General features: G+C 51.7%; 1 protein-coding gene across 5 annotated transcripts in view; it reads left to right on the top strand.

Annotated features, from left to right (window-relative positions):
* The window catches only part of Mroh1 (maestro heat like repeat family member 1), a 68,955-nt gene extending 45,522 nt beyond the window's left edge, over positions 1 to 23,433 (top strand). For 4 of the 5 annotated variants that reach the window (XM_055626626.1, XM_055626630.1, XM_055626625.1 and 1 more), the window contains 24 exons: positions 71 to 190; positions 548 to 670; positions 2,277 to 2,423; positions 2,500 to 2,526; positions 3,411 to 3,533; positions 3,745 to 3,824; positions 4,024 to 4,138; positions 4,242 to 4,337; positions 4,885 to 4,989; positions 6,021 to 6,156; positions 6,249 to 6,361; positions 6,979 to 7,131; positions 13,609 to 13,763; positions 17,114 to 17,279; positions 17,743 to 17,939; positions 20,613 to 20,750; positions 21,025 to 21,139; positions 21,421 to 21,567; positions 21,702 to 21,890; positions 22,188 to 22,343; positions 22,442 to 22,576; positions 22,653 to 22,755; positions 22,828 to 22,893; positions 23,238 to 23,433. In XM_055626626.1, coding sequence (XP_055482601.1) covers positions 71 to 190; positions 548 to 670; positions 2,277 to 2,423; positions 2,500 to 2,526; positions 3,411 to 3,533; positions 3,745 to 3,824; positions 4,024 to 4,138; positions 4,242 to 4,337; positions 4,885 to 4,989; positions 6,021 to 6,156; positions 6,249 to 6,361; positions 6,979 to 7,131; positions 13,609 to 13,763; positions 17,114 to 17,279; positions 17,743 to 17,939; positions 20,613 to 20,750; positions 21,025 to 21,139; positions 21,421 to 21,567; positions 21,702 to 21,890; positions 22,188 to 22,343; positions 22,442 to 22,576; positions 22,653 to 22,755; positions 22,828 to 22,893; positions 23,238 to 23,323 — 2,991 coding nt within the window. In that variant the 3' untranslated portion in view covers positions 23,324 to 23,433. The remainder of the gene's footprint in view (positions 1 to 70; positions 191 to 547; positions 671 to 2,276; positions 2,424 to 2,499; positions 2,527 to 3,410; positions 3,534 to 3,744; positions 3,825 to 4,023; positions 4,139 to 4,241; positions 4,338 to 4,884; positions 4,990 to 6,020; positions 6,157 to 6,248; positions 6,362 to 6,978; positions 7,132 to 13,608; positions 13,764 to 17,113; positions 17,280 to 17,742; positions 17,940 to 20,612; positions 20,751 to 21,024; positions 21,140 to 21,420; positions 21,568 to 21,701; positions 21,891 to 22,187; positions 22,344 to 22,441; positions 22,577 to 22,652; positions 22,756 to 22,827; positions 22,894 to 23,237) is intronic. The other variant, XM_055626628.1, reaches the window with a different exon arrangement.
* Positions 23,434 to 23,533: the final 100 nt, after the last annotated feature.

Here is a 23,533-nt window from a genome sequence, read left to right as displayed (position 1 = left end):
TGCCCATCATAGTGCAGGCGTCTGTGCGCTCAGGAGTCAGGTGCAGCTGTGTCCTCTACCTTCGTTGCAGAATTTCCTGTATAAGTGCATAGGAACCACCTTGGGTGCTGCTTCAAGTAAGGAGGTGGTGAGAAAACACCTTCGAGAGCTGCTGGAGACAGCCAGATACCAAGAAGAGGCAGAGCAGGAGGTAGGAAGCCCTAATACCCAGGGCTGTCAGGCACTGGTCATACTCCATCTCTCAGACAGCTACCTAGGTGTACTATGCTGTTCTGAATCATAATGTAAACATCTGTGTTTCTTGGTGGTCTGTGAAAGGGTCATTTGCCCCACAGGTTGAGAATCATTGGGCTAATCCATATAGGTACATGTACCTATATGCTCACTGCCTGCTTCTATACATATGTTCCATGTATACAGTGGGCCTTTAGGTTTATGTGTGCACGGTACACATGTATGTATGTGTGTGTGTATGTTCCTCCCCACATAGCATGTGGGCAGATGGGCCACTCTGCCCAAGTGTGAGCACACCTGTGCACCTCCCCAGGGCCTTGCCTGCTGTTTTGGGATTTGTGCCATTGCCCACCTTGAGGACACTCTAGCACAGTTGGAGGACTTTGTGAGGTCAGACGTGTTTAGGAAGTCCATCAGCATTTTTAGCATTTTTAAGGTAAGGAGGTCACTATCCAGAATGGCGGCCTGGGTATGTAGATCCCTGTCTCTGACTGCCCTGCTTTTCAATGTCTGTGGTAGGGTGGGTCCCTGCTTCTCTGTGCCTGCTCTCTCTTTTCTCAAGATCAAGGCTAGAGCCAAATACTCTTAGAGTCCAACAAACAAAACAAAACAAACAAACAAAAACCCTTGCTCTGCAGCCACTTTGCCCCCTTTATTCCCTCCTCTGGGCCCAGGCTCCCCTCCCAGCAGAGGGCCTCCCAGAAGCCAATCTAGCTGGTGATGGTGGCATGCCTCCAGTTGTGGGTAATGAGAGGAGCCAAGAAGCAGAGTTTGCCTGCCTTTGTAACAACACCTGCCTCTAAACCCATGACGTTATAAATCTGTCAAAGGATTAATTCAGTGGTTCTCAACCTTCCTAATGCTGCAACCCTTTAATACAGTTCCTCATGTTGCGGTGACCCCAACCAGAAAATTATTTTCATTGCTGCTTCATAACTGCAATTTTACTGCTGTTATGAATCATAATGTAAATATCTGTGTTTCCTGGTAGTCTGTGAAAGGATCATTTGCCCCATAGGTTGAGAATCATTGGGCTAATCCATTGATGAAACAGTCACTTCCCAAAGGCTTCTGCTTCTGAAGACTGCTACTCTGGGGACATGTGAACTTTAGGGGCATTTCTAAATCTTACACCTCAAAACACAGCAGCACTGGGGATGCTTGAGCTTTGGGGACATTTCCTATCTGAAGCACAACAGGTAGGGAACTGAAAGCTGTACCCTCCTTTATGGCCAGGCTGTCTGCACTGTCCTTTGCTCTGAGTGCTTGGATTTGAAGCATCTCCCATCATGCTCAACTTACCATTTTGCTCTCTCTCTAGTGACTGCTCTACTCATGGAACCTGAGGGATAGCCCAGATGTGCAGAGATGCACCTCTTCTTTCTCTTTCTCTTCTTTTCTTCCTCTATCTCTATCTTTTTAAAGTCTTTTTAGAATCATTTCATTTTTACATGTATCAGTGTTTTGTCTGCCTGTATGTCTACGTACCATGTGCATGCCTGGTGCCCACTGAGATCAGAAGAGAACATAGGATACCCTAGACCTGGAATTATGGAGAGTTGGGAGCCACCATGTGGATACTGGGAATTGAACCCAGGTCCTCTGCAAAAACAAGTGCTCTAAACCACTCCAGGCCCCTCTATCTTGAGACAGAGGCCTCACTAGGTAGCCTTGGATGGCCTAGAACTTGATGTGTAGACTAGGCTGGCCCTCCTTTTCTACAGCTACTAGGACAGAAGGCTGTTCTGCAGCCACAGCCCTGCCATCTTCTGGTTGTTAGGCCTCCAACTTTTCTTTCCACTGCTCCTTTTCTTCTTGGTCTCACTGCCTCGGCCCTTTCCTGAAACCGGTTGGTTCCCAGGGGGCTTGTGTGGGCACCTGGGCTGCCTTTCTGCTCTCCCTGGGTGCTGCCTCTGGAGTTCCTGCCTGGCTCTGGCTATTCCAGGAGTATAAAAAAAAAAACACCGCAAGGCAGGGCTGCCTGCCTTGTGGAGAGCAGTTGGTTGAGTAACTGATACCCTGCTTATTTCTCTGCCTCCCAGGATCGTAGTGAGCATGAAGTAGACAGAATGAAGAGTTCTCTAATCCTGTGTTATGGGCACGTGGCTGCACAGGCCCCTCGTGAGCTGTTGCTGTCCAAAGTAGAGTCTGATATCCTCCGCAGCATGTTTCAGTGCTTCAATACCAAGGTGGGCGTTGCAGCTGTTTGTGTGGGCCAGTTATACAATGCCAGAATCTTAATGTATTTCACTCTTTGTTGTTTAGGTTCTGGGAATAAAGGTAGAGACCAAGGTATAGTGTATAGCAACTGTGTGTGAACTGTGCTTTCTCTCTCTCTCTCTCTCTCTCCTCTGGGCTGGGCTTTGGGGCAGAGCCAAACCCAGAGCTCTCTGGGCTTCCTGACCATGCTGGTCTTAGGGGAGTGTCCTGGAGTACAGCTCTGAGACTCTCCTGTCCACTTGCTTTGGAGCAGCACTTCATGGAGCTGTAGCAGCTAAGCTCCTGCTGAGTGAAGAGCAAGGCTTCTCTGCCTCTGGGTAATTGGTCCTGGGCCATATCCTTAGAGTCAGCTAGTAGGCCACCTATAGCTGTGTCCTTCATAGCCCAGCAACAGCTTTGGGCTCCTTTGGCTCTGTTCCCAATGCTTTGAGGGCTGCCTTTCTCTGGTCCCCAGAGAGCACCTAGGGGAGGGCTAGTTAAGCCCAGAGCCATTGAAAAGGGCCAAAGGTTCCCTTGGCCTCATTAACATTCTTCCTCTGTGATGTCCCTGATACTAACCTGGCAGGCCCTTATGAGGGACAGTTGGCTCTTCCTGAGGAGTGGGGCTGGATTGGTGAGGTTCTTTTAGCTTCTTGTTTCCTGGCCCATAGGAGTAGGAGGGCTGGTATTCTGTGTGCTTGGAATGGCCTCCCTCATGCCTCCTATGAAGCTCTCATACCACATATCAGTTCCCTGTGGGCCCAGGCCCTGGACCCTCCCACCCCTACCCCCACCCTTAGTTCCTTCTCAGCCAGGAGGTCGCTGCAGGCCTTTATGATCACAGTGGACAGTCTCTGGCTGTTCAAGAAAGAGCATTCTGAGCTTCTGAGGCTGGGAGGCTCAGCCTTGTGGCTACTCTGAACACGGCAGTTCTGGGGGCAGCTGTGCAAAGCTCCTGCAGCCAGCTGTTCCCCCAGGACCCGGCCCTGAAGCTGTGCCTCGTCCAGAGCCTGTGTATGGTCAGCCAGGCCATGTGCAGCAGCGTGCAAGCCAGCTCCTTCCACTTCTCAAGGAAAGCAGAGTTGGTGGCACAGATGATGGTGAGTTCTGGGCCCTGGCTGCTAGCAGGCAGTGGAGGTGGGACTTGGGGAGGCCGGAGGATGAGGGGAGTGATGCATCCTAGGGCTGAGCGGGTACAGACAGAGCAAGGCACCTCAGAGGCCTCAGCCACCTGCTTAGTGTGAGAGACAGGGTGAGCAGGGAGGAAGTCAGTGCCTCCTCTGAGGGCAAGCTGTGTGCTGCCTCCCCAAGGAATTCATCAGGGCAGAACCCTCAGACTGCCTGAGAACACCCATTCGGAAAAAAGCCATGCTTGTCTGCACATACCTGGTGTATCCTTTCCTGTCTGCTTGTGCACGTAGTGGGCCTGTGGGTCTGGCTGCAGGTACATGGACTGTATCATGTATGTGAAGCACTCCGAACAGAACGGCTGGCAGCTGTAAAATCCATGTAGGCCCTGTGGTTTCTGGGGGGCCAGGCTGGAGAACGTGTCATGGGATCATTTATTGGGGCCCTTAACCTGCTGCTCAGCAACTTGGAGCCCGCACTGGAGGAGCAGGTACAAGCAGACATGATCCAGAGCTGCTTACACAGTGTCATGGCCCTGCCACCCGAGGCTGAGGGGGAAGATGGCGTCTGCCAGGAGGTATTCATGCCCATGCGGGGTGGGAGGAGGGGAGGCAGCAGTGAGATGGCCACTGAGAGAAGTGGGATCATGCATGAGGATGGCGGCCCGGCTCTCGTTCCAGCCTCTGTATCTGGACACAGTGTGCGCCCTTGAAGATTTGTTGACAAGCCTGCTGCGGCGGAACATGACCCCCCAGGGCCTGCAGATCATGGTTGAGGTGTGCTATGGGTGTATGCTGTCGGGGGGTGATGGAGTTTTGGCTCCTTTCCTGCCATCCCCCACTGTGGTTAGGTACTACAGAGATAGTTTAATAGTCTCTTTGGGGGAGGGGCATCTGACCACATTCCTTCTGCCTGGGCAACTCTGGCCAGAGAGTGCCTCTGCAGAATTTCCCTGAGTACTGCAAGTGCTGGGATGGAGCTTGTGAGTCCTGACTTCAGTCTGCTCACCACTTGAGGCAAGCAAGACGGCATCTCCCTGCTGTGCTGTTCTTCCCAGCCCTTCCATTGTTACAGTGGGCAGGGGCAGCACCCATCCTAGTCTAGGCATCCAGGGCCTCACAGGCCTGTCACTCTCAGCCACCCTAAGTGGGCAGGGGTGAGCTGCCGCAGAGCCTAATGTGGGAGCCGCCCTGGGTCCCTGCAGTCCCCAAAGCATGGCCCAGCAGGGATGCTGAGCTTGTCCTTGGGACGTGGGCTTCTGGGCTTCTGGCCTTCTGGGTTGCTTCCACAGCAGGCACCTATGTCAAGCCCATTCTTGTACAGCACCTGAGCCCATGGATCAAGTCCTCGAGGGGTCATGAGCGGGCACGGGCACTTGTCTTGGGCGCCTGCCTGCTGCAGTTCTTCCTGGAGCATTTGCATGTCAGCGTAAGTACTGGACTCCAGACCTCACTCCTTTCATCAGTTCCTGAGCTCCTTGTGTCCCAGAGCATCCTGTAGGCTCCCTGACCTTCTGCTGCTTTCCTCTCTTGCCTCACAGTTTTCTCTGACAAGGACAGAGGACCTAGCATGGATAGGGCTGCATTAGATCAGATCAGGGTGAACCAGCCACTCCCAGGAGGAATGTGCTGAGGTATTTCCTAGTTTTGATTGGCAGTGGCTGTGTTAATCAGAACTTTTTTTTTTAAATCAGGAACAGATAGTGGATTTTTATAAACATCTTGTTGTCATCTGTTGGAATCACCGTGGGCATTTTCTCATGACAGCCATGTTTTTGTTCTAGTGTGTATGGTTATGTGTATACACAACCATGCTCTGACTGGAGTTTGTCAACATATTCATGCTGACATGACTCTAACCATACTGGGAACAGCAGCCACCTGTTCCCAGGTCCTGCATCCTGCCTTAACCTTTCCCTGCTGACCTGAAATTCCCCTTTCCTGTCTGGCGACTTCTGGGATGTGGAGTTTTCGGGGGCAGCTAGGCCTGCTTTGTTCTGGGCACAGCTGAGGGGGTCAGGAGAGGTGTGGTGTGTGTCCTGGGGGCAAGGTGGGGGGTTTGCCTGCAGCCTCTGGCAGGCAGGAGGCAAGGCAGCTCGGAGGAAGGAGGGGCTCAGTATATAAGGCAGGCAGAACGTGAGAGATGGACAGGCCCCCATTCAGGGTAAAGCAGCAGCGTGTCTCCTTCCCCTCTCCACAGTTACCATCTGAGGAGAGTCATTCCAAGGGTGGTGGCTGAGTCAGCAGAGTCCTTGTGCCTTCTCTACAGTCCAAGGAGAAGCTCCCACTCCTTATGCTTAGGGGTCAGGTGGACTTATGTGAGGGAGAAAAAGTTTGCTGGGGCCATCAGCCACAGGGAGGGTCCAGGCCACAAAGCACCCCTCTGGGTCCTACCTATGTAGGCTGTACTTGACTCTCCCTCAGAATGTTACAGCCCAGTCCCCTTCCTTCTCCCCCCAGACGTTGGTACCCTTCCACAACCTGGGTCTTCTTGTCGGTCTCTTTGCTCCACGCTGTGCTGACACATGGACTACAAGCCGCCAGGAAGCTGTGGGCTGTGTCTACTCCCTGCTGTACTTGCAGCTGGGCTATGAGGGTGAGCTGGGGATGTGGGGACTGTGGAGGCAGAAATCAGGTCGGTGTCAGACTGAGATCACCGGGAAGGCCTCAGTCAACTCCTGCCCTCAGGCTTCTCCCGAGACCATCGTGATGATGTGGTTGAGCGGCTCCTCACCCTGAAAGAAGGCCTTGTGCACCCTGACCCCACCATCCTTTTCCACACTTGCCACGGCATAGCCCAGGTACTTATGAGACCCCAGCAACAAAAAGGAGGGGCTGCAGAGTCTGGGGCTTAGGGACTTCCAAGGAAGGACTTGGTACCTCTTGTTCAGTAGGCCCTAGCGGGTGCCTATGAGCAGGTTTCATCCCAGGAAATGGTGTCTAGGCCCCCACTTGGCAAACACTGCCATTATCTCTCATACCTACTTGCCTCAGAACACCACAGTCTGGGCAGGACCAAGATGTGCTTCCTGGTAGGATCTTAGGGAGTGCCCGAGAGGGATCATCTGAATACTCTGACATCCAGCTGGCTCTGTAGATGCCTGCTGCCTGCTCCCAGCTTCCTTACTGAGGGAGGAGGCAGGTTCCTAGAGTTGGAGGACATGGTGCTGGTGTGTATGTAAGTTTCCTACCCAGAGTTGACAACTGCTCAGAGCCACAGGCATGGTCAAGCATGGGCCCTGTCTTTAATTCTAGCTGGCTGAGGCAGTGCAGCACTAGGCCAGGATGTCCCTTTCATGCCCTGTTTACTGTTCTCCCCGGGTGCCATAGCCAGCCTGAACCACCAGCTAGATGTGTAGGATGAGGATCAGCAAGGCTCCAAGGACAGACCAAACAGCTCCTGGCATCACCCTTCTAGGTTATTGCCAAGCGCCTCCCATCAGATCAGCTCATCAGCCTCTTGCTCACCATGTTTGACAGCCTGGGAGACCCAGACAAGAATTGCTCCCGTGCAGCCACAGTTATGATCAACTGCCTATTGAAGGAGCGGGGCAACGTGCTGCTGGAAAAGGTGGGAGTGGAGCATGTTTAAGAGACTAGGGTGAGGCCCAGGGCAAGGCCAGGGCTGGGTACCCTAAATCCTGCTTTGGTGCTGCCTGTTTGACTACCATAGCTCTGCCTGCATCTCTTCTGGGTCTGATTTGAACAAAGCCTTTTCAATTTTTTGAAGACCACTTAGAACTTGATAAAAGCAACTCTATTAAGAAATTAAGCCAGGAAGCTGGAGAGATGGCTCAGGGGTTAAGAGTACTCTCTGGTCTTCCAAAGGACACGGGTTCAATTCCCAGCACCAACATGGCATCTCACAACTGTCTGTAACACCAGTTCCGAGGAATCTGACACCTCCACACTAATGCACATAAAATTAAATTAAATTAAATTAAATTAAATACATTTTTAAAAGTAATAATTTAAGCCAGGCAGTGGTGGCGAGTGCCTTTAATTCCAGCACTCAGGATGCAGAGGCAGGCAGATCTCTGTGAGCTCAAGGCCAGCCTGGTCTACAGAGTGAGTTCCAGGACTGCCAGGGTTACACAGAGAAACCCTGCCTCAAGGGGAAAAAAAAGAATTTAAGGGGAAGAAGGCAAGTGAAAACCTGGCATGGTTTATACCTTCTGTTCTTAAAGTCTCCCTAGCCATTTGGGAGACTGAAGCAGGGAGATCACTTGTGTCTTGGAGCTGAGGAGAGAGGCAGCCAAGCATGATGGTACACACCTGTGATCCCAGCACTGTAAAGGTGGAAACAAGGAAGATTAGGGGTTCAAGGCTGGCTTCGGCTATCTAGGTAGTTTGAGACCAGCCTGAGCTATATGATGTTCCCCCCGCCCCCTGCCCCGGCCCCAAATGCAATGAGTAGTAACACTGAGCTGACACCTACTGAGCTCCTGACCCTATTACAGGGAGGACGTGGGTGCACTGGCTCACCTAGGTCCCAGGGAGATTCCCAGGCATGGGACTTCAGGATCTCTCACAGACATTCCAAGTTCTTGCACGGGACTGCCTGCTCTGTACAGCCTGTTCACAGAGCCTAGAGGGCTGCAGCCCACACTCGTCTCCTGGAAGGTGTTTCCAAATATGTGTTGGAAGCACCTGTGACTGGAAATTTGGTGTACAGTGAGAGGGAAGGGTGTCCCCTCTGGGTCCGTTAGGCTTCAGGGTAGATTTAGAGTCCAGGAAGGTGTGGACTCAACTCATTTGCCAGAGGGGATTTTGAAGTCTGTATTGAAGTGCCCAAAAGAGGAAGTGGAGAATCTGTTTACATCCACAGGCAGAGTCACCTGCCAGCTTCCAAGTCTTCCCTGACCTCAGGTGACACCTTAGGCCACCGCCATCTCCTCACACGAGTGTCCTGCAAATGGTGTCAAAGTGAGACCACTCATGCATCCTGTGCTAGCCCAGTTTGCTCCTTATGGCTATCAACTGGTTCATCTGCCATCACAGAGCACTTGGCCATAGTCTGTGCTTGTCTGTAACAGCCTTCTGAGGGTACATCCTGCTTGGGATCTACCTGGACAGTGGTGGTTTTCACATAGCTCCATTTTCGGTCTTTTTGTGATGGGCTTGTGATATTCCATGTTAGGATTTAATTTGCACTTTCTTGTGGCGGAGGAATAATTTGGTGACTTCTTTTGTGAAGACAATAGCCTTTTACCCAGTTCCATGTTGGGTTGTCTGTGCTTTTCTTACTGATGTCTGGGAACACCATGAGTACTCTGGTGGTTCTGCTAGTGAGTATACCTGAGGCAGGAAGTAACCAATGAAAAAGAAAGGAGTGTCCAACAGAACGGCCCTCAGACCAAGGAGCTTCAGGTGCCGTGCCCTCCAGACAGGGATAGTATCTGTGTGCCATTGGCTAGGTGCCTGAGAGGCTGAGGTTGTGGAGGTACTGCCTGGTGCGATCCTGGAGAGAGGAGGGCACAGTGTGCCGCTTGGGCCCACAGAGCTCCCTGGGTCAGACATCAGTGGCTGTCCTGGCTGTGCAGATGGAGAGGAAGAATCAGGCAGGAACTGGTGGCCACCAGGTATATGTGGCTAGTTCATGTACAGTCCATGTATAGCTGTCATCCCGTGGTGGACATTTGGGTTATTTCTACTTCTTGGATGAACACAGAGGTACAGATATCTTAAGTCCTTGTTTTTTACTTTTTAGGTGTATGAGCAATCTGAAAAAAATTTAAGGATTTGTTTTTTCCTTTTTTTGTTTTTGTTTTTGTGTTTTTTGAAACAGGGTTTCTCTGTGTAGCCTTGCCTGTCCTGGACTCACTGTATAGACCAGGCTGGCCTCAAACTTACAGAGACATGCCTGTATCTGCCTCCCCCAGTGCTGGGATTAAAGGCGTTCGCCACCACACAGAGCTAAACTTTAAGGATTAAAAAAATATCTTTACTTACAGCTGGAGAGATGACTCAGCTGTTAAGAGCACTGGCTGTTCTTCCAGAGGACCTGAGTTCAGATTCCCAGGACACACATGGACACAGCCATCCCGAACTTCAGTTCCAGGGACTCCAATGCCCTCTTCCACTCTGTGGACATCAGACACACATGTGGTGCAGACACACATGTATGCAAAGCATGCATACACATACAAATAGAAAATAGAGCTTAATTCTCTAACACTGATTTATTTTTATTTGTGCACCACATGTGTGTGTGCCTGTGGAGGCCAGAAGAGGGTTGGGTTTTCTGGTGCAGTAGTTCCAGGTGGTTGTAAGCCACCCAAAGTTGTGTGCTGAGAACTAATTTCTGGGTCCTTTGGAAGAGCAAGAAGCTCTTATAGTGCTTGTGTGTGTGTGTGTGTGTGTGTGTGTGTGTGTGTGTGTGTGTGTGTGTGTATTTAATTATTTGGGAGCAGGGGACCTTATGAGTAACCATGCTATAGCCTAAGAGCTGGGGGCATCCAATTCCAGGCTTCAGCCTTGACAGCAAGTGCCATCACACCAGCCCACATCATGTTTTGTTCTCAGTTCCATATGGGCATGTGTATGTGTCCATGTGTGCACATATGAGTGCAGGTGCCTGCCGAGGCCAGAGGCATTGGATCCCCCCAGAGCTAGAGCTGCCTGGTGTGGGCACTAGAAACCAAACCCAGGCCCTCTCTAACAGCAGTAAACACTCTTAAACACTAAGCCATTTTTCCAGCCCAGTCATTGTGATTCTGATTTCTGTTTCTCTGGTGGTTGATGAAGCTAAGCATCTTTGCATATATATATTGGCCATTTGTGTGCTGCCTTTGGAAAATGTCTGTTCAAGCCAGTTGTTGATGTTTAGACTTTATTATTAGCGTATGAGAGACAACTTGTGTCCGTTCCTTGCTTCCATCCTTATGGGTATTCTGGGGATAAAACTGAGGTCGTCAGGCAAGTACCTTCAACTGCTGAGCCATCTTGCCAGCTCTCAGAGATTTCCAGTAGGGTTGTTACCTTATAGTTCTTTATACATCCTGGATACTATTCCTTACCATGTACATGATTTTCAAGTGTGTGTATTCTGTAGGAACTTCTTACGTCAGTTTATCCTTTGGTATGCAAAAGTTTTGGGGTTGAGGTTGATGTCATCTTGCTTATCTCCTTTATTGCCTGTGCTTTTGGTGTCATACCCAAGAAATCATTGTCAGATCCATTGTTTCTTCGTTTTGTTTTTTGTTTTTGTTTGTTTGTTTGTTTGGTTGGTTGGTTTTTTTCAACACGAGTTTTCTGTGTAGCCTTGGATGTCCTGGAACTCTCTGTAGACCAGGCTGGCCTTAAGATCTACCTGCTTCTGCTCGACAGTGCTGGGATTAAGGTCTTGAACCACCGTGCCTGGCTGCCAGATCCACTGTTACGAAGCCTTTGCCCCATTTCTTTCCTAGAGCTCTGTGGTTTGGGGGCTCCCTTTTGGTCATAGAGCCAGGTGTACTTGCATGGTCCTGAACCACTGAGCGCAGCCAGTACTTTTGACTTTGGTCTGCACCTGGATTCTCAGGCTTCTTGTCACTGGGCTTATCTGCCTCATTGGCCCATTAGGGTCATGGGAAACCTCTCTACCTGAGAGACTCCAACAGGAGCGTCTTACAGACAGCATGCTGTTGGACTTGCGGCATAACACTGAGGCATTTGATTCCAGCAATGGCATGCAGCTGGACTGAGGTCCCACTGAACATGTCATGATCATGTGTGAAGCACACTGTAAAGCTCATGTGAGGCAGGGCGGGAAGATAGGTCTTCAGCACCTGTGTCAGGAATGGGAGGAGGGTCTTCTGTGGCCAAAAGGGAATATACAGGGAAGTGGCTGGGTGACAGAGAGAAGCTACCATGGGAAAACGGTCTGCAGTGTGCTCAGAAAGTCAGAATGGGGCTACATGTGGCCTTGTCCTCCACCTCTAGAACACGCCAGGGTACACACAGAAAGCGACACGCAAGTGTTCATAGCAGCAGCATTCAAATTCTGCCAGTTTGTGGATGAAAAAAGAAAGTGTGATCCATCCATACAATGGAATATTTTACCATATGGAGGAATGAAGTTCTATGACATCTGCAGTGTAGATGAACCTTGAGAAACATTGTACCCAGTGAAAGCTAGAAAAAAGGAAGCGCTGTACACTCTGTGGACCATTTATGTGAAATGTTCAAAACAGGCAGAGTCACAGCAAATAAAATAGATTTGAGGTTTGAGGGACTGGGGAAGAGGTGGGCTCATGAGGACAGGGCTCCTTGGGGGTATTGAAATTTCTGAAATTGGATGTGTGCTCGTTTGCATAACCATCAGTGTGCTAGAACCACCACAGTGGGCCATACCTTCATGAAGCTATTGTGAACAGATGAAGCTGATTGATAGGGCAGGAGTACCCCCTGGTGCTGGGGGAGGGGGCAACCCAGAGGTAGGCAAAGGTACAGGTGTAGTCTCTTGTCCAGAGACCAGACAGAGCCTGCCTAGGTGACAGGAAGTGGGGTTCTGTGCAGAATTTTACAAGTGAAGGTAGGCTTCTAAGCCAAAATGATTAGAAAGCTGCCCCCACTGCAAGGGCACCACACCTAGTCACTGCTGTCATAGTTGGTAGAAAAGTGCTTTACAGAAATTACTACCCTGAGTAGGCCAGGGACAAGGACCAGTGCTAAAAATAAATCTCCTAGAGACTCAGTAACTCTTGTCACATCTTCAGAGAGGAGCTGGGAGTATGGCTCAGTCCTAAAATGATCCCAACAAACAGAACTTCTCCACAAAGAACAAATTTCCTAGAATCCAGAAGCGTGGAAGAAGCTTTCACTTGCCAGTGTCCAGATGCCACAGGCCTGGTGAGGTCACAGCTAGGTCAGGACATAGATGAGAGGGTGGCTAAGAGGAGGCTACCCTGTGAGTGGACCATGGGGGATCCACTTCCTGTACCCAAGGTCACCCAATGACTCTAGGGTTGTGCTCACACCCCTGAACCCTGTAATTCTCCAAAGGAACTGCCCTGTGGACTCTACACTGACTTTCAGCCCCCCGTACCCTTCCTCCAAGGAGATGGTGAAGCCTTGGCAGTTCCCATTGGGCCCAGAATCTTTTATCTTGTCATTGCTGAAGAACTTTCTGGTTCTATGTAGTGGTTCACTTGCCAAGCAGGAGGAAAAAAATGACTAGCCCTGGTCACCGGGTCTGCTATTCTCAAGGGCAAGATGGCCTTTGCTTCTGTAAGCTCTACATGCAGCTTTGGCTGTATGTGATGTGGGGGTGGGCTCCAAACCTAGAGCATGGGGGAGATCCATAAGCTGTGCAAGACTGCCTAGAGGTAGGCTACATTTTGGAGAGTAATTGAGGCTGTATATCTACCCACAACATCTACGTCATTCTAAAGGGTGTTCCTGGTGGCCAGAGCTTTTCTACTCACTTGTCCGTGTTCTCCAGTGTTTGTGTTACCTGCTTTGTGCAGCAGCAAGGCACCCACAAGCTCAGGGAGGCATTACTTCAGGCCCCTCCCCAGGTCACCCTCTAGCGTAGTGTTACTCACGGATCTATGGCTCCCGTTTTGTCCTCTCTCTATGTCTCCTAGCCTGATTTCTCATATGGGTCCTTTAGCAGATAGTGGCTGAGTTACAGGAACACTGTGGGAGCTCAAGGGGCCCCTTTTGCCCCTTTTAAACGCCTGCTCTGAAAGTCCCCAAGTAGATGTACGTCTGCCCCCTCCCGCCTCTGTCGTGCTGTGGAATCTACTTCAGGGTAGTCTCCTATATACTGGTAAATACTCTACCCCTGGGCCAGAGCCTACTTGTCTCTTCTCGTGTGGAATCTAGGTACTTCTTCTTAGCTGCTCACACCCATGGGGGGATTACCTTAGACCTTTCTTCCATAAGAAAGGCCTTGGCCTGCAGTCAAGAGCTCTGGATTTCTACAGACTTTCCTTCTCATAGCCTGGGCTAGTGGAACTTATTAGAAATAACTGTGTCCTCTTTCCTGTCGTGCCTAATGTGGGCATGTGCCCAGCTCCAAAGCCTGACTGCAACATCCCACTTGAGCATGTCGTGTCTGCAGGTACCTGAGATTGTGAGTATGTTGCGAGCCAAGCTGCGGGATACCCAGGAGGAACACATCCTACCAGCTGCCCAGCACAGCGTGTACCTCCTAGCATCTCAGCACTGCGAGGCTGTGGTATCCAGTCTCCTGGGGAGCCCCCTGCCCTTTGACAGGTACTCGGCACCTAAGCTTATTTGATGGAAGCCATACTCCAACTTTGGGAGTTTTTCCTGCATGGCAACTGTGTGCTCCTTCAGCACCTCTCCCCTCCTTCTGCACACTAAATTTTCTGCGTGAGTCCCCATGGACCTGAAAAGATAATCACATAGAAAAAGGTTTGAAAAAGGGCCTACCTCTTAGGTACCCAAGGCAACCTTCTGTCCTTCTCTAGATGTTTTAGGATCCTGATTAAGACCCATCTTGGACATTCCTGCTAAGCCAGGCTTCCTATAGCTGTGCTTGGTGGCCACGTCCTTACTCTCCTCTCAGGCTCCTAGACTGCCTGGCTGCTGTGATTTGGTGATTCACTGTAGTACTCATCACCTGGGAGCAGAGCCCCACCATGAGCACTATGGGCCCCTTTGAGGAGCTTAGGAACCCTTGTGTTTACCCCGTATCTTTCCATCTCCCCAAATCATCTCCCACCACCTCACCAAAGACAGTCCTCCTTTTCTTCTTGCCGGCCTTTCTTTTCCCCCTCCTGCCCTGTCCTGAGGGTATGGGCTTGTTTGGTCTCATCTTTTTTGTCTGTCTGTTTGTTTTTGTGGTCTTGGTTGAGGGTAGAGGTTATCCTTAAGGCTACTGAGCCCGATGGTGTGGTCCCTCCCTGTGCTGGTGCTGTCCCTGCTGTTAGGACACAAGGTCTGTGTATCACTACCAGCTCTTACCCAGCTTGGAGGCTGTGAATTGGGAGTGAGTGACTTTGTATATGTCTGTCTGCATCTCTCCTGTCTTTGTCTCTCTTCTGTGTGTGAGAGAGAGAGAGAGAGAGAGAGAGAGTGGCGGCCTTAGAGGACAGAATAGGGGGTGGTATCCTATAGAGTTACAGGTGATTGTGAGCCATCACAAATGGGTGTTGGGATCTGAACTCTGGAAGAGCAGCAAGCATTCTTCACTGCAGAGCCATCTCTCTGGTCCCTCGTTTGTTGCTCATGTGTGGAGTCCTCCTTTAGGTGACCTTCCTCACATATTCCCCAAGCAGTCATCTCGCTTCCCACTGAGACATGGGTGTGCACAAGAGGGCCCGCAAGTCCTGGTGCTCCTGCAGGGTTCTCTGTGCGTTCAGACTTCAGACACTACTTAGACAAAGGCAGAAGAGCTATCCAGCCTCCAGGTCCCATCTGCTCTTCAGCTGAGTCCCCAGTCTGCCACCAGTGTCCTGCTGCTGTTCTTAGGGGGACTTTGCCTGATGCTGAGCTTTCCCTTCTGACTTACTCACTTAGTATGTTGCTCTTGAGATACAATGACGTAGCTTGCTTGCTCTTACTGCTGTATAGTATGGCTATGTCTTATCTACAGTATCCATTCCCAGGGGATATTTTAGCAGTCTTTTGCAGAGTAGGGCTTAAGGAGCCTGTCACTTGCGTGTCGGAGTGGGGCAGGTCACTGAATTGTGCCAAGCCTGTGAGCCGAGACGGGGCTTCATGCTTATAAATGGTTTGGAAAGGTCATGACTACTTCCTGACATATAAGGGTGATAGGAGATGCAGATTTGTAGCCACCACCGTGCTCACCCATAAATACAGAGCATGGCAGCAAAGATTGTGAGGTCCACAGGGTCTGAACTGTTTGTGCTCTGACCATCTCAAGAACTTCTGGCTCTGCCTTGGGTATGGGTGGTGTGCAGCCAGCCATCAGAGGAACTGAGTCTGGCACCAAGGTACTTAGTTAAGTACCGGTGTGCATTCTCACCAGCACGGGAGCTGGCTTTGCCATGGCAAGGTACTCTGCCTTTCTTACAAACTCTCTGGTGCTCGGTCTTGCAATCTGGAGAATGTTTCCAGTGGTATCCATGAAATAATGTCACATTTTCTGGCTTCTGTTGGTTGCTATGGAGGGACCTACATGTGACTACCTCACTGTCTCTGTAAGATGCAGCTTTTCCCCTGGTCTGGAAGCTCTGCATTTTGCTGGTGTCTTAGTCTTCTGGGCTTCTGAATCTGTAGTGTTGTGCAGCCTCATCTTGTCTCGAGACAGGTTGACCTCAAGTTTGTTATATAGGTGAGGCTGCCTTGAATTCTTGACCCTCTTGCCTCCACTTTTTGGGTGCTGGGATGACAGGCATAAACCTCTACACTTGGTCTCACCAATAGCTGACAAAACCTCAACCTTTTCCCCCCACGTTTCTCTGTTCTGTATTTCTGAGCTACTTTACTGTCTGCCTCGCTCATTCTGTCTTCTGAGTGAACGAATGTCCTTTGCTTTCTCTCTGTTGAATCGTAGGTAGTTTCAGACTCCCCCACCCCACCCCCTCTCTCCAGGATCCCACTGTGCAACTCTGGCTGGCCTAAAACTTAGAGATGTGGCTGGGCGTGGTGGTGCATGCCTGTAATCCCAGCACTCTGGGAGGCAGAAGCAGGTGGATCAATGTGAGTTCGAGGCCAGCCTGGTGGTCTACAAAGCGAGTCCAGGACAGCCAAGACTACATAGAAAAACAAAACAAAACAAAAAAACCCTTAGGTCTCTGCCTCCTGGATACTGGGGTTAAAGGCATGCATCAACATGCCTGTCTCTACTCCCTATCCCATCCCCCAACTCACTGTTTCTCTCATCTGCTGTATCTGAGCTGGCACCAGTATGGCCAACAAGTGTGATGTGTGCCTTATTTCTACAGTCCCTTTGGTTCTCGTAATTTCATTTTTTACATTTATTTTTGTGTGTCTGTACATGCCACAGAAATGAGAACACTGGACTAGTTTTGGAAGCTGGTTCCCTCCTTTTTACGTGTGAGTCCCAGGGATTGACCTCAGACCGTGGGGCTTGGTGGCAAGGTCCCTTCCTTCCTCAGCCATTTTGCAGTCTTCATTTCTCTTAAGAGTTGCTATTTGTAATTTCTAACTTCCAATAGGCATTCTGAAGTTTGTCCTACATTTTTGCAAATACATGGGCACAACTGCTTCCCGGTGTTGTGAGCACCACCATTAGATAAATGGGCCATCCTGCCACCTGTAATGCCTGAGCAATCTCCTCATGCCTCTTCCTTGTGTCCTTGGTCCTCTCCCTGGGGCCCGGGGTGGACGCTCCCTCTGGGGAAGCCTAATCTTTAGAGACCTTACGCTTCCCGCCTTAGGTCCTCTGTGTACAGGCCAGCAGTCTTCTCTCTGCCCTCTACTGCCAGCTGTTTTCAGACCCTGGGGTCAGAGGGCTGCGCAAGTTCAACTCTGACATCAGGACACCATTTCTCTCCCAGCGAGATCTGGTCTGGCGTGTCTGAGCCTTGTGGAATTGGGGGACTCTGGCACAGGCAGCGGTGGCAGGGTGTGCAGCTGGCAGTGGCTCAAGATGCTTTCCCTTCCTGTTCCAGTCACACCTGTGCCCTGTGGCGGGCACTGGCTGTGGAGCCCAGCCTTGCCACTCAGGTCTTAGGGCTGCTCCTGGAGAAGATGAGCAGAGATGTCCCATTCAAGGAGAGCCGGGCCTTCCTTCTGGGCAGCACCGCCGACAGAGTAGCTACACTGCTTCCCCTTGCGGTGAGTAGGGACTCAGGGGCTACTTGACATGCTGCCCCTGCCCCCACATGAGGCCTGGGTACCCCAAAGGCACCTGGCAGCTGTGCTGGGGCTCATAAAGACCAGCAGGTGTTAGCTCCCAAGGGAGCCCACTTCACATTTTATCCTGTGGAAAAAAAATAAACCCAGCCCAGCCACACTTTAAGCAATAAAGCAGCTGTGAGAATTTCCTCTCCTTTCTAAGGAACTAAGAACAGATGGTCTGAAGTTTGTCCCCATGAAGGCCACACTGTTACTCTGTCCTGCCTAATGCCCAAAGGACTGAGCTACACAGGGTCCTATTTCACTCTGGCTTCTTGGGTCCCTCTCCCTAGGGACACAAAACTTCAAATGTATATACGGGTTTGTGCTAAGGCTTGGACCCCTCTGAGTCGTGGAGTAGGGGTACAGAGCGAGCTGTGACCCTCTGGTGGCTCCTCCCCAGGCCACCTGTGCACTGTATGAGGTCCTGTCGGCCCCATCATCTGGAACCGTGGTCCTGGAGCTCTACCCTCAGCTGTTCGTAGCACTGCTGCTGCGAGTCAGCTGTACTGTGGGTGTCCAACTGCCCCGGAGCCTGCAGGGCAAGGAGCGGCGGAGCACCAGCCCCGCCAGAGCAGCCAAGAACCGGGACCCCTGCAGGTAATGGGGTCCTCACCTGCCACCCCGTGCTTACTTGGAAACACAGGTAGTGTGTTTGTGTGGTGTACACTGCTGAAGGCAGCGAGGACAGGATGCCAGCTGCCTAACCCTGAAGACATAAACAACCTTGTCTGAAGAGCGGTAGGCCTGAAGGGAGCGACCTTGCTTACGTGAACCAACATCTCTCCCTGGTGCAGGTTCGGGTGGTCATTTGTGACACTGTTGAATGTTTCAGTGAGTTTCCAGGTCTGAACATTTCCTGGGGTTCTTCTCACCTCTGCAGGTAGTTCCAGGCCGGGGTAGTGAGGTACCATGTGGCTATGCTGCCTGGGGCTATGGAGCACTCAAGTGACTGGTGCCCTGTGTTTTGTTTTGGTTGGGCTGAGCACAGTGGCCTTAACAAGTGTTCACAGCTCAGGGCAGGAGTTGCTAACATGCCCTGGGTCTCTTGCTATCCAGGGCTGAGTTCTTACTGTCTTTGCCGAGTCCTGACTCATTAGGACAATTGAGGCAGGGTACTTGCTTATATTAGGGAACCCTGGTAGGCTGTGGTAACTGACTCCTGCCTGCTGGTGCTGGCCTTGCTTCATGCAGCACCCTGGAACACAATTTAAGCAGAAGTTGAGACCTTCAACAGAGGCATAGCAGTGTCATCTAAACACAGGATGAAGCCACCATTCCCCCATCCCCTGACTGCCCTAGCTCCTTCCTGTCCAGATCATCTGGCTGGCTGTACACCTCAGCCAGGGATACTTGGGGTTGGACAGCCTCAGTTTGACTCACTACTGACTGCGCATAAATTCCAGCAGAAGCTGGTGCCAGCTTTGCTCTGCACTGATAGAGTGAAGTGTGAACAAGACAGAGCAGACCTGGGCCTGCCATGCTAGAAGCCAGCTCGTCTACCTGTGAAGGCCTCTGGACTGAGCTCTTTGCAGAGCATAACTGACAGGGGGCACCAACCATGACCCAATGCTCTGCAAACAGCATCCTTCAATGTTCTATGCAGATAGGTTCCAGAGGTATCTCAATTGCTCATATATCCCCTAAGCCAAGTATAGGCTTCCATTCAGAGATGTTGCAGTGAGCTGAAAATAACTATGAGCACAAGTTCTCTCCTTGGGCTATATAGACCCTGGTCCACTCATACTGTGGCCACCAGTGGCTCTTCATGGTCCTCTAGGTGAGGACCATGCTCAGTCCTCTTATGGCCTGTGGTTGGCCCTGCCCATACTAAGGTATGCTGTTGGCATCTATCCAGTCACCACAGCAGCTGTTGTGCCACTTTCTCGGCCTGTGATCAATCAATGTAGAAACTGTGCCTTTCCCTGGAGCACAGAATTCCTGGGAGTTGCCTTCCAGCTCTTTTCTTGGGGGAATTAGCCCAGACGGGAGGGACCTATGGATGTGCATCAGGGACTGTTGGTTAATAGCATATCACCTAAAAATGCTCATGGGGCGGTGAAGACACGCCACACCTACCCATCCCTCCAGGCTGCAGCTCTCCAGCCCTGTGCAGGGTCCAGTTCCTAAGACTAGAACTGCCTGCTGTCCTGTATGAGTGCCCAGACGTCCCACATTATTTTCACTGGATTCTAAATACTATCATGCAGCCCTGTCCATCATGCCCTCCACTGGATGAGATCAGCTAAGGTCCCACACAGCATGCAGGCCAGTGCAGCCTGCTCTCTGCCTAGATGGGCTCTGCATGAGCTGGACCCCACCTTCCCTCCCACCCCACTGTACCGCTTGGTAGACATGGCCTTTCCTCCCCAATCCAGGTAGAAAGCAGCCACTGCAGTTAGAGGCTCTCACTGTAGCCATAACCTGAACCACCACTCAGTAGATGAAACATCACTCTTAGTGGGTCTTGAGTTGTGTTATCCTTACCCCCTCAGTATCCACATTCCAGGACACTGTAACATACAGGACACGGTGGGACGTGATGAGAACGCGGCAGGGCTATGGTACCGGAAGCCACACATTTCTTGCAAGTGGTGTTACCCATTTTGATAAGCCACATTGGTTTAACAGTTTGTTCAACTTCTCCATGGAATGGGGGAGGGCATATCTTAGCAGGGGCCACATTCTAACTAAGCCTAGGAAGCAACACATTAGTCTTCCTTCAAGAAACTGGAGTCAGGTGCTTGCCACAGGAACTTGGGGAAACAGTGGGGTGAGTCACTAGGCTCCGTCTCACAAGGATCTATTCAGCCTTGCTGAGTTGGGCAGGGTCCTTCCAGAGGCCTCTGGATCCTCAAGATAAACACAGGTTATATCTAGGTCCAGGCTCAGAGGTTGACAGGTATCTTAAGAGCTTTAGAGGCTAAATTTGTGGCCTTTGTGTGTAGCTTAATGGTTCTGTATACTATCCTAAAGACTGGTAAAGGCCAATCTAGCTAACTCCCCTCCAGGTCTTTCCTTGAGTCCATTATCAATTCTGATGAGCACTCACAGGCTTCTCTGAGCCTGCTCCTTGAAGGATGATGGTCCTGGCAAGGATAGGGCTGGGAAACCATGGGCAGCCTTTCCTGAATGTGCATGCAAGCGAGCTACACTCCCAAATGACTTGCCAGCACTCGCTGGTCCTGGTAGAAGGGAACAAGGCAGAAGAGCGCAAGAAAGGGTACCCCATGGCAGATGAGCCATCAAATAACACCCAGTTTACACAAACAGCTCTGCCGTGGATGCCCTTCAGGCCTTGCTGCTCCGAGGTGGCAGTCAAGATGTGTTGCAGAGTGTTGAACTGGAGGGAGGCTGGGAGTTGCTTAGGACCTCAGCAGGGCATGAAGATGGAGTTGCCCAGCTGGCCAGGTAAGCAAGCCACATACTGTCCAGGGGACATTTGAGGTTGTGGGACACACCTGTCAAGAGGCAGAGAGAAGGGGTGTCCTGTGGGCTGGAGGAGGGTAGATGGGTGGGAGAATGCCTGAGAAGCCCCTAGAGGGCCCAGGTTACAATGCCTGGATTCTAGCCATATGGAGTAGGAGGTAAAGTGCCCACTGGGTCAACGTAGGAGCTGGTCTGGGTAGTGGTTTGCCAACATCCAGGCTGGCGACCTCCTGCCTTTTGGGGCCTCCTTCCTTAGTGCTATGGCAAAGCATGCAGGCCCTCGACTTCCTCTGGTGATGAAGGCACTCGTGAGCACACAGAGCAGCGTGTACGAGATACAGAGGGTCACTTCTACAGCCTTCCTGGCTGAGGTAGGACCTTGGGGAGGGGATAGAATCATAAGCCTTGTGTTTTGGAATGAGAAGATGGTTGGCCTCCCCTAGCCCTTGCCAGAGCCTTGCTTAGCCCTGGTAGAACCCTTCCTGGAGCCAGCCAGAGCTAGGCCCCAAGTCAGGTCAGAGCCCCTATAGCCAGGGTAGGAGCAGGCCCTCAGCTTCCCCCTTTCAGGAAACCTCCTGTAGGCTACAGTGTCTGGGCCTAGGCTGGCGAGGGTCCACTGGCACAAATGGTCAGAGCAGCTCTTGGCCTCCAGCTACTCAGCAGTAACGTGATCAATGACCTGATGCTCCTGGAACCACTGCTGGACAACCTGACAGCCCGGCTGAAGGACTCAAGTGCCAGTGTACGGCGTTTGGTGCTCCGAGGTCTGGCCAACATCGCCTCTGGTTCACCTGAGAAGGTGGGCCAGCCCCCAGGAGGCCAGGAGACATGGCTGAGTACAAGGGGTGGTGGGGGGAAGCTTCTTTAGCTTACCACTGCTTGCGGGAGGCATTAGCCTGTAGGGTGGGTCAGCTGAATACACTGGTCTCCTAGGTGCGAGCTCACGGCCCCCAGCTCATGACAGCTATGGTCAGTGGACTGGACGATGGGGATGAGCCACACAGTCTAGTGGCCTTGGAAGCTATGGTGGGCCTTGCACGGCTGCTAGAGCTAGTGGAGCCGTGGGACTTACGCTTGGTGCTGCTGCACACAGCCATCCGCATCCGGCCCTTCTTTGACAGTGTAAGCTGTACAACACCCGAAGACCTATCTTCCCCCTCAGCCGGGTCCTGTAACTGATGTCGGACATAACCCTGTGAGAGTGCGGAGTGTGAAGCTGTGTGTGTACACCGCCCTGCTTGGCTGGGCCTGGGTCCCCAACCCCAGTGATCAGGTCGTCTGTGTTGGCCTCCTGTACCCACTATTGCACACCTGCCCCCAACCCCCTTTCAAGTCTGTAGCACAAAAGCAGAGGTTCAGAGTACACCACAGGCCTGCCCTGAAAGGGGGGCTGATGGTGACATGGCTGACCCCTGCCAGGAAAAAGTGGAGTTCAGAACAGCATCCATCCGCCTTTTTGGGCACCTCAACAAAGCCTGTCATGGGGACTGTGAGGATGTCTTTCTGGAGCAAGTCGTGGGTGGACTGGTGCCACTCCTGCTGCATCTGCGGGACCCTCAGGCTCCAGTGGCCAGTGTGAGTGACCATCGGGCTTAGAGGAAAGGGTGCCGGGCTCAGCATGATGTCCTTCAGGCCTGGGAGGACCTTGGGCTTAGCGCCCCATTATGTCATAGGCCTGCAAGTTTGCCCTGTGCATGTGTGTCCCCCACCTGGAGTGTGCTGAGCTGGCAGCTGCCTTCTACAAGTACCTTCAGGAGGGCCGCAGTGTGCACTACGGGGAATTCCTCAACTCCACGTGCAAGCACCTGGTGAGAAGAGTGCTTGAGGGAGACCCTGTCTGGGGTGGGCTGAGGACCCTGACCCCCTGATCCTAGTATTCTACAGATGCATCACTTCCCTGACTTGCTGGGCCGCCTAGTGAGCACCAACCTGTTCTACTTCAAGAGCAGCTGGGATGACGTCAGAGCTGCTGCCCCCATGTTCACAGGTAAGCAGGCCCTTCCCTTACCCTGTCACTCCTCCCGTATGTACACCACACAGCCCAGCCCATCCGCTTCAGGGTTCCTGGTGCTGCACGCAGAGCCTGAACAAAAGCCACAGGTGGACCTGGAACAGCTCATTGCAGGTGAGCATACCCCCAAATGCAGGACACATGGCCCTCTACCCCATCCCAACCTTCCCATCTCTGCTGGGGCTCTGCTGACCCCGTGGGCACCCGCAGGGACTAAGTGATTTTCCTGGATTTCAGGATTTTTTTTTCCCCTGTCACTGGTGACCTCATCGTCTCTAGTAATTCACGGAAACTTCTTAACTGTTCCAAAAGAGCTTAAAAAACACTAAAAAAGGAAAAACTATCTTTCCGTTGGCTCCCGAGCCCTCCCAGCAGAGGCCTGTCTGTTAGGAAGGCAGTGGGCGGCCCCACGCACAGGCCCAGGCATGTGCACAACTGGCCTGTTCCTCTGCCCACAGCCTTGCAGCTCCTCCTGAAGGACCCAGTGCCTGGGGTACGGGAGAAAGCCGCTGAGACACTGGGCCGCCTGGTGAAGTTTGCCTGAGGCTGATTGCACTCCCGCACGCAATACACAGCTTGTCCCGCCTCGAGGACTCTGCTGCCGGACAGACTGTGGTGCCCCATTTACTGCCCAATAAAGCCACTTACACCTCAGTGGGTGACAGTGTATTAATACCACCTTTCCTTCTGGCTAAGCTAAGTCCTGAGGTCTCCTCGTCTGGGATACCACGTTAGGTCAAGGCTTGGCAACTGT

The sequence above is a fragment of the Psammomys obesus genome, unplaced genomic scaffold (genome assembly GCF_907164565.1).
Source record: "Psammomys obesus unplaced genomic scaffold, mPsaObe1.curated_primary_1811, whole genome shotgun sequence".
NCBI classification, from domain to species: domain Eukaryota; kingdom Metazoa; phylum Chordata; class Mammalia; order Rodentia; family Muridae; genus Psammomys; species Psammomys obesus.
Note: the sequence above shows the minus strand (reverse complement) of the source record. Positions and strands in the feature narration are given on the sequence as shown.